This window comes from Vanellus vanellus, assembly GCF_965231255.1.
Source record: "Vanellus vanellus genome assembly, chromosome: 2".
NCBI lineage: Eukaryota > Metazoa > Chordata > Aves > Charadriiformes > Charadriidae > Vanellus > Vanellus vanellus.
The window spans coordinates 124,271,649-124,285,874 of NC_138906.1; the positions used below are offsets into that span (position 1 = coordinate 124,271,649).

Here is a 14,226-nt window from a genome sequence, read left to right on the forward strand (position 1 = left end):
ACTCTTCTGGCTGCCATGGTCATTAACCTGGGAACAGATGATTGAAACGATGGGCTATAGTCTGACGTGTCACCACACTTGGGTAGACATTAACATGCAGTTCTTCAAAAGGCATTTTGTGGTCTATCATCACAACCCTCTTTGCAAAAGAGACATTTAAATCTCTCAGTCAAGAATCTGAAAGTCTTTGGTAGTCTCCTGCTTTATGTCAATGGGACTTTGCATATTTAAAAGACGTATTCAACATTTTCCATGTTTAAATCTGTTGAAACCAATCTAGCTTTGCTGCTGCGTGCTGGCTAAGGCTCTGTCCTCCCCTGCCTTTAAACCGTGGCTGATTTATGAATAATTTACCAAAAGAGTGCTCTCAATTATACAACATCACTTTTAGTGCTATCCTGGGTTGTGGCCTGAGCCAGCTGCAGTCGGACACCCTTGGCATTCACCTCCCGATCTTCACCAGGTTTCGGAATTCAGCTGATAAGTAAGTGATGGGCAGAGCTGTGGGGCTCTGGGGGGGCCACCTTGCTGTCGGCTCTTGGTGCCCCGGCGTTGTCCAGCAAGTTGCCGGTAAGCCCATTGCATCTGGAAGGGAAACAAAGATGCTGCACCAGCAATATTTCAGCCTTTCTGCTGCCTGTCACTTTGGAACGGGGAAAAAGCCACCCACTGTAATTAAAAGAAAGTTGTTTAATTAAGCAACTTTAAAGTTCTTTAATTAAAAGAAGGTTCACAAGTTGTTTTATTGAATGTTTGGGAAATAGTACATTAATACTGAAGACCATTTCCCATTGCCTTCTGGGTTGTATAAGGAATTTGCGCAGAGGTCCTTGCTTTATTTTTCTAGTTTTGAAAAAGTAAATTGTTTGTGACACTTTTTAATCTGGCTCTTCTCTGCGTATGCGTCTGCGATACCTCTGCTAAGCTCTCTCTTGTGAACAGTTCTATGGAAATTAATAGGATTAGTTTCCAGAAAAAGAAATTGCAAACCAGTTTGTCTCCTGGATGGTATTTATTGTCATGTTGACACACAAAACCCTATACGATACTGTTTCGTTTTTTTTTCTAAAGTGAGGAGGAAAAAAAAGAAAGACTCCCATGTGTTAATTTCCTAAAGAAACACAAAGAATTCAAACGAACAGCCACTGGGAACTATCTGTAGCTTAAAAAAAAAATAAAGTGCTACAGGGAAGATACAGGATCTCCTTTGCCTTTAGCCTTTTAAGATCAGTCATTTAAATAAATCTGAGACGTGTTGATTAAACAAAATGTTAGTCATGGAACAAATCAGCAATTGCGGTAAGAGAAACAGCGAGAACTTCTGTTGTTCTCTGCAGGATCCAATTATAGTATAATTAGAAAGAAGTGTTAACTTGCAGTCAGGAACCATCCTGGGAGAGACAGGTTGTGTGGAAGTCCCCTTCACAGAGAGGGTTGTTGGTGAGCAGCAGAGACAAATTTAAGCCTAAGCAAGACCTCGCTTCTTTACAAAGACCAGTATGAAAGATTCCCACTCTGGTATCTTTTGGAGTTCAGTAGGCTCAAGAGATGTACCCTCTCCAGGTACAGTCGCAGGCAGAGCAGTAACTCGGCAAGGGTTAGGATGTTGAAGGATCTCCAGGTGTCCCTCCGTCAGGCAGCTGTAATGGATGTGTAGGAGGGGTCCAATTTAATTGTTGATACTACTAGTGGGGCATGTGGCACGTGTGACTGACTGGAGCAAGAAATTGGAGATGTCCAAGCAAAACTCGCCCAGCCTTTAATGTGGCGTGCAGTACCTCTTGCATTCCCTGCTGCTGAAAACGATGTCACTGTGAAGATACAACGTGTAAGTAAAAATACATGTTCAAGAGTGCCTAACTCAGGTTTTATGAGTTGGGATATATCGGACATGAAGTTGCCTACGTAGCTTTACTGATGGATTTTGTTAAGGGCTTTGACACACGAACTCTCTAACCTTTTCCCTTCTGTCCATTATCCTCGTTGCCACCCATCTTTGTACTGATAAAACTTGTGGATGCCACAGATAAGTCAAAAGGGCCCCCTAATGTTTGGAGATGACTCTGATCTGTTGTTTTTTTTTTTTTTTGCTGACAACTTGGCACTTCTTAATATTAAAAGCACCCAAGTGTTTTGTGTACTTGTTGACTTCAGCTAGTACTGAATGCTCAGCACTTCTGCAAATTATCCCTGAAGTCTCAGGTAGCACATCCAGAGGATGCAAGTTGTATAAGCTGGGGAGCACTGGTGACTAGAATCTAATTTTCCGAGGCAAAATTCAAGCATCATTTTATTTCCTCTTTCTATATCCTTCCCTCTGTTTTGCACACTGTGGCCTTCCTTAAAAATGTAACATTTGTCTGAGGCCGGATGTTGTTTTCATATAATGCAATGGGTGCCTTAGAAAGAAAATTATGTTGTGTGTGGGAAAGCAAATAATAATAAATGTATAAAGGAGGATTGACCGTTAATGCCTTTCTTTACAACACTATAATTATTTTTTTTTAATCTTTTTTCTTTTTCATTCCTTTTTTTTTCTTTTTTTCCCTTTTTTCTTTTTTCTTCCCTTTACCAGAATTGGCTCATAGTGCTGATATCTGCTATTTGAGCTCCTAGTGCAGTTTACAGCAACAAAATTTTGTTGCTCTTCGGGGTGTATGGGAGCTCCATGCCTTTACAGGGAGGGAGACAAGGCATATATGTTCCCTGGGGATTTCTCAGACACTTATTGACTGAGGTGGCATGTTGAGCCTACAGGCTCTGGGGCTGTACTCTGATTCTCTAATGAATCCCAAACTCTCTTATCTTTTTTCCCCAGCAGTATTTCACCCCTGTGACTGCACTGCTTCCAGGGTATGAAGTGGCCCATCTGCCTGACGTTAGCCTGGTCGGCACTAGTTCAGCAGCTCACTGGCACAGTGTAGTGGTCCCCACACGATGTTACAGGATTGAGGGTTTTGTCACAGCCAGAGGTCAAGACAGACAGACCTGAACATAAATCCTAGAGATGCAAGGAACTCTCATAACCCTAAAATAAACCAACAGGTCTTTAAGTTCAGCCCCATAAACCCAGCTTTGGCAGGAAACCATGTTTATGGAAGTTTTTTGTTCCTGTGTGGTTTTTTTTTTCCCGTTATCCGAATTTTGACTCTTCTACCTGTTGCAGGCGCAGTTTCATTACGGCTGGTGCAGGAGCAGGGATAGCTTCGGTATTTCGTGCCCCCATCGGTGGGCTCTTGTTCACATTAGAAGAAGTGTCTTCGTTCTGGGACATCAGGCTGGCCTGGCAAACCTTCTTCTGCTGCTTGACGGCCACCTTCACCACGGATTTACTGTCCTCTTCTCTCTATGGGTTTGTTTACAGAGGTCATTTCGGATTTTTTGAAGCAGAGAAAAGAATCATATTTTGGGTACGTACTGTGTGGGTGTGGGAGGAAATAGATGCAGGGTTTTAGGCTTGTCTCTTTCAGCATTGTTGCTGGGGGAGTGGTGGGGAAAGGGGCCTGAGAAGGGGAAGGATGGTACATGTACAATTATTGGATCAGTGGATATGGTGCCTTCACACTTTACATCTGGTAATCACTTACATACAACACAGAGTTAGTTTATTCCAAATTAAAGCGAACAAATAGATGAAGCATCTACTGTTTGCTTATTAGCTAATCATATAAGTTATTAAGGTAATTTTCTGTTTTGGTGCTGGATAGGAGAGGGATACTTTGAAGTAAAGGGAAAAGCAAAGAAGCTCTTAAATGGGGTGTCCTCTCCTTCTGTAGTTGGCTTGAGGTCTCCATTGTCGCTGCAGACATTGCTGTACTGTGCCTTGTTCCTTTGTGCTTACAGATTAAACATTTGAAAACATATAATCACTGTTTGTTCTTGGTTGCACAACAGCAGTGACCTTCAGCCTCAGCTGCCTTTACTTTATTCTTTCCACCACAACACAACCTTGATCTTTGAATTTTATCTTGTGTCCACCTAAAAATAGTTGCTTTTATTATCATGTCTTTCGCTTATTTGTGTTGGAAGATGATTCAATAGCGATGTGCAGGTATCGTGATCTTCACTTCTTCTTGCCTAAATATCTGTCTTTGTATTTGACTTGAAGATCAATTAGAAAGCTAGAAATAAAACCCTGGTCTTCTGAATCCCAGTTCACTTTTTTGCTGCTAGGTAAATTTTTCCTAAGGTAATTCCCTGATCACTTTCATTGATCTCTGAATTTCTTCTGGCTCTTGTACCTCTCTAGCAATGCAGAAACCAGAGATTATGGTGTTTTCCACGTGTAGGCATACTTTGGTTGGGAGAATTTGCCACACTTTTTTCTGTGCATCCTTCCTGATATAATGATTTTGCATATACTATGCAAAAGTATTTGGGGTATATTTGCTTTACCACAAATTTAGCTGGGGCAAACAGAGGAGACATGGGTTTTTCAACCCAAATCCTTTTTGTGGACCAACTCCTAGTGCAGCCCCCCAAACAGTTGCAGTAACACAACTGAGAAGGTAAAAATTTGTGGCAGAAATGTAAGACTACATGGACAGGGAATAGGTCAGCCCTTCTGAAGCCAGATTAATTGGTGATGCCGAAGGATTGTGTAATGAACAGCTGCACACACAGGGGAGAGTGGATTCACTTCAGTTGCTATTTTACAATAAGCATCGCTCTTTTAACACTCCTTTCAGGATGTTTTCTGAAAAGAATGGTGGATTCTGTTTACTTCTGTCTTCTCTTAGGGTCAGTAGAGGGAAAAGCTACCTAAAATTATTATCAACATGACTTCTGGCAGGGTTCAATAGTTTTTGGCTCTCAATGTGGTACAGATAACCAGAAACATTTTCATTTCACTGAACATGGGGCTCAAGGGAAATTTTGCTCCTTTCATGTTTTGTGGCATTAACCAACACAGTTTACAGTGGATAAACTCTGAGTTGAAAGCTTGTGGGTTATGTTTCTCAAGAAAACTATTTATTTTCTTTAGTTTCATTCCACCTAGCATAGTGTTACAAGGGGAATTTATTGTACTCCAGAGCATGAGATTTTCAGGAAGCTTCACTTTGTTTTTACGTGGACCATTGGATTATTTGTAAAGGTGAAACTTGCTGTGTAGGTAACAGAATTTTCTTGATGACTGGCCAAAGCCTGTGGTTGATACTACAACAAAAACAAACATTACACTGTGCCACCTTTCATTCCCAGCGTGTGGAGCGCTCGCTTGACTTTACCTTTATTGCCACACACGTGGGGTATAAAGTGCATATATTAATTTAAAACAAACATCTCGGTATATCTTTCCCTTAGGAAAAATGGAGGCAGGGAGGGAAAACAATAAAACCAAGTATGCCCATTTTTAGTTTTAATGCAGGATTGGAATTAAGTAGAACGTAATGCAAGATATTTGGAACAGTAAGAGGGCTTGTGCACTTGCTCAAGCAATTTAAGGAAGACTGAGAGTTTCTCCTATCTGCTACCCCCAAGATTATAGCAGTTTAAGGTTGCTTTTGCAGGCAGCCTTTGACATGTGCCCTTACTGCTTCTTGCCACTTTGCTTTTTGAGCGTTTCATGATTTCTTAATCTGTTCAGATCCTAATATTGACAAAAAGCTGTGTAACTCTAAGCCTGGGCTAAGGAAATAATATCCTCACAGCTTTTAATAGATTGCCACCGATGTGTTGACCCCTTTTTGTTGGCTGGAAGATAAAGTTAAAATGTGATATTGCTCTCACCCTTGCTGCCTGTTGAGGAATCAAGCAGAAAATTCAATTAGTATTCCAGCTGCCAGGTTATATTCTGCGTTTGTGATTTGTTGTTCTGTGAGTTGTTCCAGATCAGCATCAGTTTTCACTGTTTTACTTGTAAATGATCTCAGTGCGCATGGATGCACTTAATAATGAACTTTCCCAAATTATGATGTAGATATAGACACAGTGGTTCAGTAGACTATTTTGAAGTGTTCATTAAGGCCAATATGTCATGTTATTTGGATGTAACCTGAAGTGCTGAGTGCTTGTGGTAACTGCAGTGCATCATAGACGTTTCTGCTATGTGTGCCAACACCACTGTGTACCTGCTGGCTCCACTCCTGTGAGGTGTGCAAGACGAGTACACCATCTCTCATGTGATCGGCTTTAAATTAATTAGCTGAGCTCCCTAAACCGCAAGGAGAGATTTTTTTTTTTTTTTTTTCTGTATGGAAATTACTTTGTGGTATCAGGTTTTATAAGAGATGGTGCAATATTTCATGTCACTGACAGGATGCTTAGAACATTTTTGTTTTTCCTCCTTTCTTTGACTCAGGTTAAGAACTTGCTGGACATGAACGTCTTGGCCTTCATTCCCACCATCTTTCTTGGAATGCTTGGAGGTCTTCTGGGAGCTCTCTTTGTTTCCCTAAATATAAAGATTAATAAATTACGTATGCAGTTCTTTAATTCAATTCCAAAATTATCCCTTAGAAAAACAAGCAAACTGTTGGAAACTGTGCTCATCCTTGTAAGTAAAAAATATGGTTCTCTTGATTGTATAATATTTACAGTGACTGATGGGGGCAGGTCATAAATTGGTTGGATGGAAAAATGGATCTCACCTGCTGGTACTTCATAATATGCAAGAGAGTACAACAAACATGGATTTTCCAAAGTACATATAGGTATTTGGTGTTGGTGGGTATATAAGAATGGAGAAGACTTGTTTTGGTTTGTTTGTTTTGTTTTGCTTTGCTTTTTAATGCTTGAAGTATTTTACCTGTAGATTTGCTCTCCCACTGCTGCTCTACTCTGGTGATACTGTAGCAATTTAGCAACATGAAGCAGTTTTGTTGGTGTGCTTTTGCATTTATTTGCAGTCATGTGGAGGGCTGTCACAAGTAGACTTCATCCATTTTCTCCTTTTTTCCTTGCTAGTGATCAATCCTCTCATCACCCCACACAGTTTGCTCATGTAGCAGAACCAGGTGGACATCCTCCTCCGCACCTCTGCACCTGGGCATTTTTTCAGCTGTTAGGTTGGAAAGAACAATTAAGAGACTGTTACCATAACCATATGTATTTTTGCCTCAAGACAGCAAAGGAGATCTCTGCCTGTTGTGAGAAGAATAGATGCATGAAGAATAGATGTAAACCCCCCTAATAACAAGTTATGGATAGGTACAGAAAACTTTCTGGAGCTAACTATGTATCTGGAGTCAGTTTTCCCCAGTTGTTACTGGTGGAGGTCAGCCTGGAGCCTCAGATGTCCTGATACGGCGTGATGAGGCCATTTTACCTCTAGGCTTTGGAGTTTCCCTTTGGCATTGTATGGCTTTGGGTAGGGTCATGCCATTGGAATGAAAAGTGTATAGACAAAAGTTCCCCATATTTTGAACATTTTCATAATTTTAAATTTTATGCTTTGTTTATAACTTAAGTATCTTGTTAAATGTGGAGGAAGAAAACCTTCAGAGCTTTTCTACTGCACTTTTAGTAAATTGTGCACATTTGGGTTTCTCTGCAAGTTTCACTAGTGAATACCTACTTGACATAATTTTTCTTTTTTTTCCACCATTTTTGAGGAAGCCTGTCTGGGGAGTTTCCTGACCTTCTTAAGTGTTGAGATGACCTTTCTTTAAGGGAATCTGTGCACACCAAAGCCCCCTTTTTCCTGCCCTCTCTTAGGCAGACTTGCCAGTATGTTTTATGTATGTTATATATATTTTTTACATATACTATTGTATAGTTTCTCTTCCCTTGCTCCTGGAGAGAAGGTTGCTCAAATTTAGACCAATGGGTTGGCCATATAGATGCTCTCCTCCTGTCCGTCCAAACATGCCTTCAGCAGCCTCCACTCAGAGCCAACAAAAGGACAGAAGCTTCAGAGAAGAGCAACCACCTTGGCTCGTATCAGCAAGCTGGATGATACTGGGAGGAAAAAGTATTTTAAATATGAAAAGGGAAACTTTTGGAGCTAAAAAATGTGAATAACCATAGGTTGAGGCACATGGTCAACTCTCTGCAAGCTCTCCACAGATTGGTACAGAGATCACAGAATGGTCAGGGTTGGAAGGGACCTCTGGAGATCTAGTGCAACCCTTCTGCCAGAACAGGGTCATCTACAGCAGGTTGCACAGGACAGTATCCAGGCGGGTTTTGAATGTCTCCAGAGTGGGTGACTCCACAACCTCTCTGGGCAGCCTGTTCCAGTGCTTTCCCACCCTCAAAGTAAAGAAGTCCCTCCTCATGTTTAGATGCGCATATTTCCCCATAGGTTGCATTATTTTTCCTCCCCCTAGGGTCAGAAAGTGGGCATTTAATTTAGTCCTTGAAAGCTGCACATGCTATGGCAGTCCAGGTCCTCCTCCTCTGCCTAGTCCCTCTCGTTGCTCGGAGCAGCATCCTGCTTGTTGGCTTCTTTGTTGGCACATCAGAGGTGAAATCTGCCCTCCGGTCAGAGGAAGAGGAGGAGGAGGAGGGATGCCGGTGAGCGGGCTGTGCCGGAGCAGGGCCACGCCATCAATGACAACTGGATTTTAGCTCCTCTTAGCGGCAGGATGTCGGCTTTTCGCGGGTTTGCAGCCGTGCCCGTTCAGCATCTCGCTGAGGGGAGACACCTTGAGGAAGCTCCCTGGAAGGTTTTTGCTTCCACGTTTGAAGGCGTGGGTAAGGTAGGTGGGGACCACGGCTTCTCTCAGCTCTCAGGGAGAGTCTCGCCACTTCTCAGTCTTCTTGCGTTGTGCTACAAATTTGCTCCCAGATCTTGCAACGGTATTCGGGACTTTGCTGTTGAACACTGCGATGAGACATCCGAACAAAAATCCAGTATTCAAACCAGCAGAATGAGGCGTAGAGTCCCATATGTGACTCCCATTAGTCCTGGGTAGACTCCAGGGTTTCCAAAGGAAACCCTGTTTGTAAGAGGTCAGGTTTGTAACAATTATTATCTAACAATTTGGAGCCGAAGTTTGGTGTTTGACAACTGCTTCCCGTACTACTGGGAAAGGTTTGGCTTTACATTACAAAAACCTTGCATAAGTTACTGAAACACATACAAACCCCACAGATCCTTATTGCTTTTCAGGAGAAAAAAAAAAAAAACCAAACAAGCCACAATGTAAGCCAGCAAGACCCAGTATGTTAACACATACTGTAGGATTAAACTTAAGATCAGCTAGCAAAGATTTACTGTCAGATGTAAAGAAAATACCTCCAAAGAGTTATTTTACGTTGTTTAGGAGTGGTGCCTTATTGACTCCAATAGTTCATGGAGCAGTTAGCACCTTGCCAGATCATACCTGAAACTGGGAGAACAGCATGTGTTTTGTAGGGCTGTTGTGCTTTCAAGAGCTTTTCTGTTTATATATTTTTGTCATCTTTTTATTTTTTTTTACTTTTTTTTTTTTAAATACTGCTTTTTTACATTAACTTTGAAGCATGAACTCTTATTCAGACTGTTTTTCCTTTTTATTAGCTCTAGGAGATCCTGCTCAGGTCACAGTCCTTATTTTATTATAACTTGGCAAAAAAATGGCAGGAAAGAAACTGTTTGATGTGAGAGAGAACCATACAATTTTTTTTTTTTTTTACAATAAAATATATACATATATAAACTCACCTAATCAGGCAACTAAAAGAAACTATGTCACAGTGACTTTAACCAAAAATAATCTTGTATAAGCCAGTCTACATTTAAACTTGGAAAGAACCCATCATGGTATCTTCCACACCCACAACATAACCCGGAGTACCATTCCTTTGACTGGAATTGAGTATCTAATCTTCAGCCCATAGATTAGGTGAAGCCGTCTTCCTAAGTGCCCTTCTGCCCCTTGGCCTGCATTTGCTTCTCCTCAATTCATCACCTTTCTCTCTGTGAGGAAATCACAATGTAGATAATGTTTTGCCAAGAATCTGGCAGAGCTATCTTTTCTTTTTCTATTTTTTTTTAATCATGTTGACTAATGCTTCTGGTCTAAAAGCTCAGTGTTTCCATGGGCAGGGTGCATAATTTAAGGATGTATGCATATACACTTATATATTAAACTGTCAAAGCTTTCAAAGGTTACTTGAAAGGATTATTATTTTTTTCTACCTAGCTGTGAAGATAGGCTACTGCTTTAAATATGTTGCCACTGGCTCCAGGCTAGCTGTCCTTCCAGCTTGCTTTGGACTTCGGGGCTTTGGCAAAAACTTGACCTGGGTTTGAACTGTCCCAAAGTTAAGTTTTCAGAAACAAAACCTGACCTAAGTTTTGTGAAGACTGAGCTACTCCCTGTTTCATCTATCTCTCATAGACGTGCTCTGCCCATAAGCTTATAATCTTTGAGATACAGGGAAACAAAGGCCTCAGATACGATTGTCTGTCAAATGGTCAAAACTGTACACAGCTGAATCTCAGCTTGAGGGTTTCTCTAGATGTGCTACCTGAGCTGGTTTATAACAATCCACAGAGTGCATGAAACCTTGTGCTTGGAAAAGATGTTGTTATTATGGCTATGTGTTCCAGTAATTTCTCTCCAGATGTCTACTGAAATATTTTTTAAATCTTTTTGGGTTTTTTTGGGGGTGTATCTTTATTTAGAAATGTGAATTGATCTCAACTAAGATAAAAACCCTTAACATTAGTTTTGAATGAAATATAACTACGTTATATTGAAAAATAGGCATAACTGAAATACAGTCATCTCGGGTAAAAACTTCCTTTGCTTTTGGTGGATGCAAAGCAGCCACTGATAACATCTGCTGCTGTGCTCTATTTTAAACATTTTTGGTTTCATTCATGTTTGCTTTAAAATGGGTGTACGGAAAACTAGCAGAAGGACCGGATAAAGTATCTTCGTCCATTTGGATTGCAATGTCTGTGTCTCTACTGTATAGTATGTAATTTAATGGCATTATAGCTGTCCCGTATTGCTAGAATGTCTAGGAACTTCTTTCTGTTGCTTACGTGAATGTTAGTCCTTTAATAACATCCTCTTTAAAAGGGAAGGGAAGCACTAAGTTTGCAAGTTAGAAACAAGTTTTTTAGCTGTTTGTACTGACCAGGGACATCAAATTTGCATGAATCAAGAAGTAATTTAAATTGAAGCAGTGGATTGGTTTTGCCACACAGCATAATTTTAAGTACCAACTGAAAAAAATAGGACCTTAACAGAAGACACACAGATCTGAGTCCTTGTGGTGCATGCGTTGCAGTCTCAGGCCAGCAGCCTGCAAGGAGCTCTGGCCGGCCGCGTCTCCACTGACTGCCACGGCACATGGTGGGGAGGGTGGGCATGCGTCGAGCATCCCGCATGCTGCAATTCTTTCTGGAGGTAGCGGTGGTCTCTGGTGGCAACAGAATTGGAGGCCAGTTACCTGAAGTTAGGTGGGATGAATCTGGGCTTTACTTATTGTTTATGAGCAAATGCTCATCTTCTGCCATACATGGGCAAGACAAAAGGGCAATTTCCTTGTAGTAGCTGCTGGCACTAGAGATTTTATACACTTTTCTTTCTGTTTTTGTCTGTTTCTACATCTCACGATAGTCCATTTACTTATTTTAATGCCTCCAGGTATGTACGACGACCGTTACAGTATATTTACCATATTTCTTTCCTTGCACTCCAGTCATGAGTGTGAAAAGCTACCAGCTGAGAAACCACTCAGAAACGTAAGTGGGGAGAGTCACCAGGAGCATATCTATGTAAATACAATTATTAACCGTTTCTCCCAGTTAGTTGTTACAAGGATTTGGGATGGAAAAATTCAAAGGGGCATCAGAGCTGAATGTTTAAAATGAGTTCATGTAGAGACAAGAATCACACTTAATCTTTTAATCACTGAAATTTACTCACACTTAAACTTTTCCAGTAAGAAGCATTTGCCATCATGTCAAATTAAAGAAAAAAAAAAAAAAAGAAGAAACAAAAGGGAATTAAAAAATGAAAAGCCTGAAACATGGCTTGTATCACGCAAATGCTTTTTCAATTTAGAATCCTAATTTTGCTTTAAAAGATGTAAAGGCCTTATAGACAGATATGTAAGCCTGTAGGAGACAGGCTGTGCTTTAACTGGAAAGCTGGAATTGGAAACTGATGAAAAACCTTTGTTATTCTCAGCTTCAGTTAGCTCCTATTGGCTGAAGGATGTGATTTGATTAGTCCTCTATATAAGAACACCAAGAGGTAACACATCAGAGGCGCATGCCTCTACAGCACAAACTGTAATCTGGAGATTTAAAATGACAGATATTGTGGCAGGGAATACGTGGCTGAATGGCTAAGGGGGTTTATGGGTGATACAGTTGAAGAGATCTGATACAGGTTTTGCAGTCCAAGTATCTTTCTGGAGAAATACCTATGAGGAATCCAGAGGAGACAGAAAAAGAATTGCTCAGATTAAGGTTAAATGACAACTTGATTTCACTGTCACTACCAACTAAATCTAAAATTTATGAATTCCTCCTTCCAAGTGCAGCATCATATATATTGCATAAAACGAACCGTAAATACTGAATAACTTGCCATTGGTGACTGGACTCTGAAGAGCTTATTTAAGTACATAGAAAGAAGACATGCTTTCCCATTCTTGCCACCAATTCTAGACTGTCATTTGACTTGCAATACCTGGTTCAGTATTGTTTGCTATAATATGTATTTACATATTCTTTATAAAAGCAAACTTCGTCACTTCCTACCAGGGCTTGGTGACTACGGCTATTTGGATCGCTACAGGAAAAGCCTTCTTCCTCACCCCAACATAATTTTTTTATTTTAAGGACTAAATGCTTGCAAAATATTATTTTTCAAAACAAAACTATTTTTGCTCTAAAGGAAAAACATCTGAAACCATGATAATTTCATGGCTTTTTTTTGTCTGTCTCTGAATCAAAAACAGTCAGGCTGATCCAACCTAGAGGCTAAATGGTCTTAGTGCCAATTTTTCATTTGGTGTGGCTACAAGTTATAAAGAGTACATCCTGTTGAAAATGGATAGATCTGAAGAGAATTAAGCACCAAATTGTCCTGGATTTTGCAAGGCTGTGCATTTGCTGAAGGTAGTGATGATGTCTTTAGTAAGCTTGTAATAAGGTACAAGACTAAACATGGAAAAGAAACTTGTTCACTGTTCTCCTGGTCTTAGAAATTTAAAAAGGGAATCATGATTGCAGTAGTGAGATTTAGTTGGGATCATTTAGATTTGGGTCATCTCAGCATAATCTGAGATTCTTAGTGCTCCAGAGGCAGGTAAATATCATTAACCTTTGGAGATCCAACAGGTTAGTAATAGACACCCTTGCTAATTTAAGATAGCTGATAAGAATTATATAACAAAAAAATTTGTAAGATCCTTAATTTTGTCTTTTTTACTGATCCAACTCAGTGAAGTGTATGCGTGTTTGGGTGTTTTTTTTTTTGGTTTTTTTTTTTTTTTCTTTTAAACCATGACAGTCCAAGAGCTGCAGCTCCAGATGGGGCTGTATGTGACTGTGCCAGTATGACAGTGCTTCCTTCTAGCATAGCTTACCCTCATAAGTTTTACTGGAACACTGATTTCAGTAGCATTTTGTAGCACTTCATAGAATAGTTTAGGTTGGAAGGGACCTTAAGATCATCTAGTTCCAACCCCTCTGCCATGGGCAGGGACACCTCCCACTAGACCAGGTTGCTCAAAGCCCCATCCAGCCTGGCCGTGAACACCTCCAGGGATGGGGCCTCCACAACTTTCCTGGGCAACCTGTTCCAGTGCCTTACCACCCTCATAGTGAAAAACTTCTTCCTAATGTTTAATCTGAACCTGCCCTCTTCCAGTTTAAAGCCATTCCCCCTCGTCCTATGACTACATGCCCTAGTAAAAAGTCCCTCCCCAGCTCTCCTGTAGGCCCCCTTTAGGTACTGGAAGGTCACAATAAGATCTTTCCGGAGCCTTCTCTTCTCCAGGATGAACTACTCCAACTTCCAGCAGGCCTTGATATTCCTAGGAGAAAGAGTAATAGGATGTCGTGGGGAGGCAGGGAGAAGGAGGTAAAGAAGCGATGGGCTTCTTCCGTGAGCAGGTCTCGGTACAGCACATGTGTTCCTGCAGCACAGTGTGGCAGTGCAGTCCTCCTCTTGGCACCAGGGAGAAACCTCTCTCTACTAAATATACTGACTTCAAATGGAAAGACTTAGTGCTACAAAATCCTGTGTGTAAACAAGTCCTACATCTCCATTCTCTGTGCTTTGTTCTTCTTGCTCAACCATGTAGTTTAATTGTGAAAAAACCCCTTTC

General features: G+C 40.8%; 1 protein-coding gene across 1 annotated transcript in view; it reads left to right on the forward strand.

Moving 5' to 3' along the window:
* The window catches only part of LOC309686516 (chloride channel protein C-like), a gene marked incomplete at both ends in the record, with an annotated part of 84,620 nt that overhangs the window by 9,395 nt on the left and 60,999 nt on the right, over positions 1-14,226 (forward strand). Inside the window, 4 exons of the mRNA XM_082499224.1 lie at positions 392-484; positions 3,167-3,410; positions 6,302-6,496; positions 11,529-11,626. Coding sequence (XP_082355350.1) covers positions 392-484; positions 3,167-3,410; positions 6,302-6,496; positions 11,529-11,626 — 630 coding nt within the window. The remainder of the gene's footprint in view (positions 1-391; positions 485-3,166; positions 3,411-6,301; positions 6,497-11,528; positions 11,627-14,226) is intronic.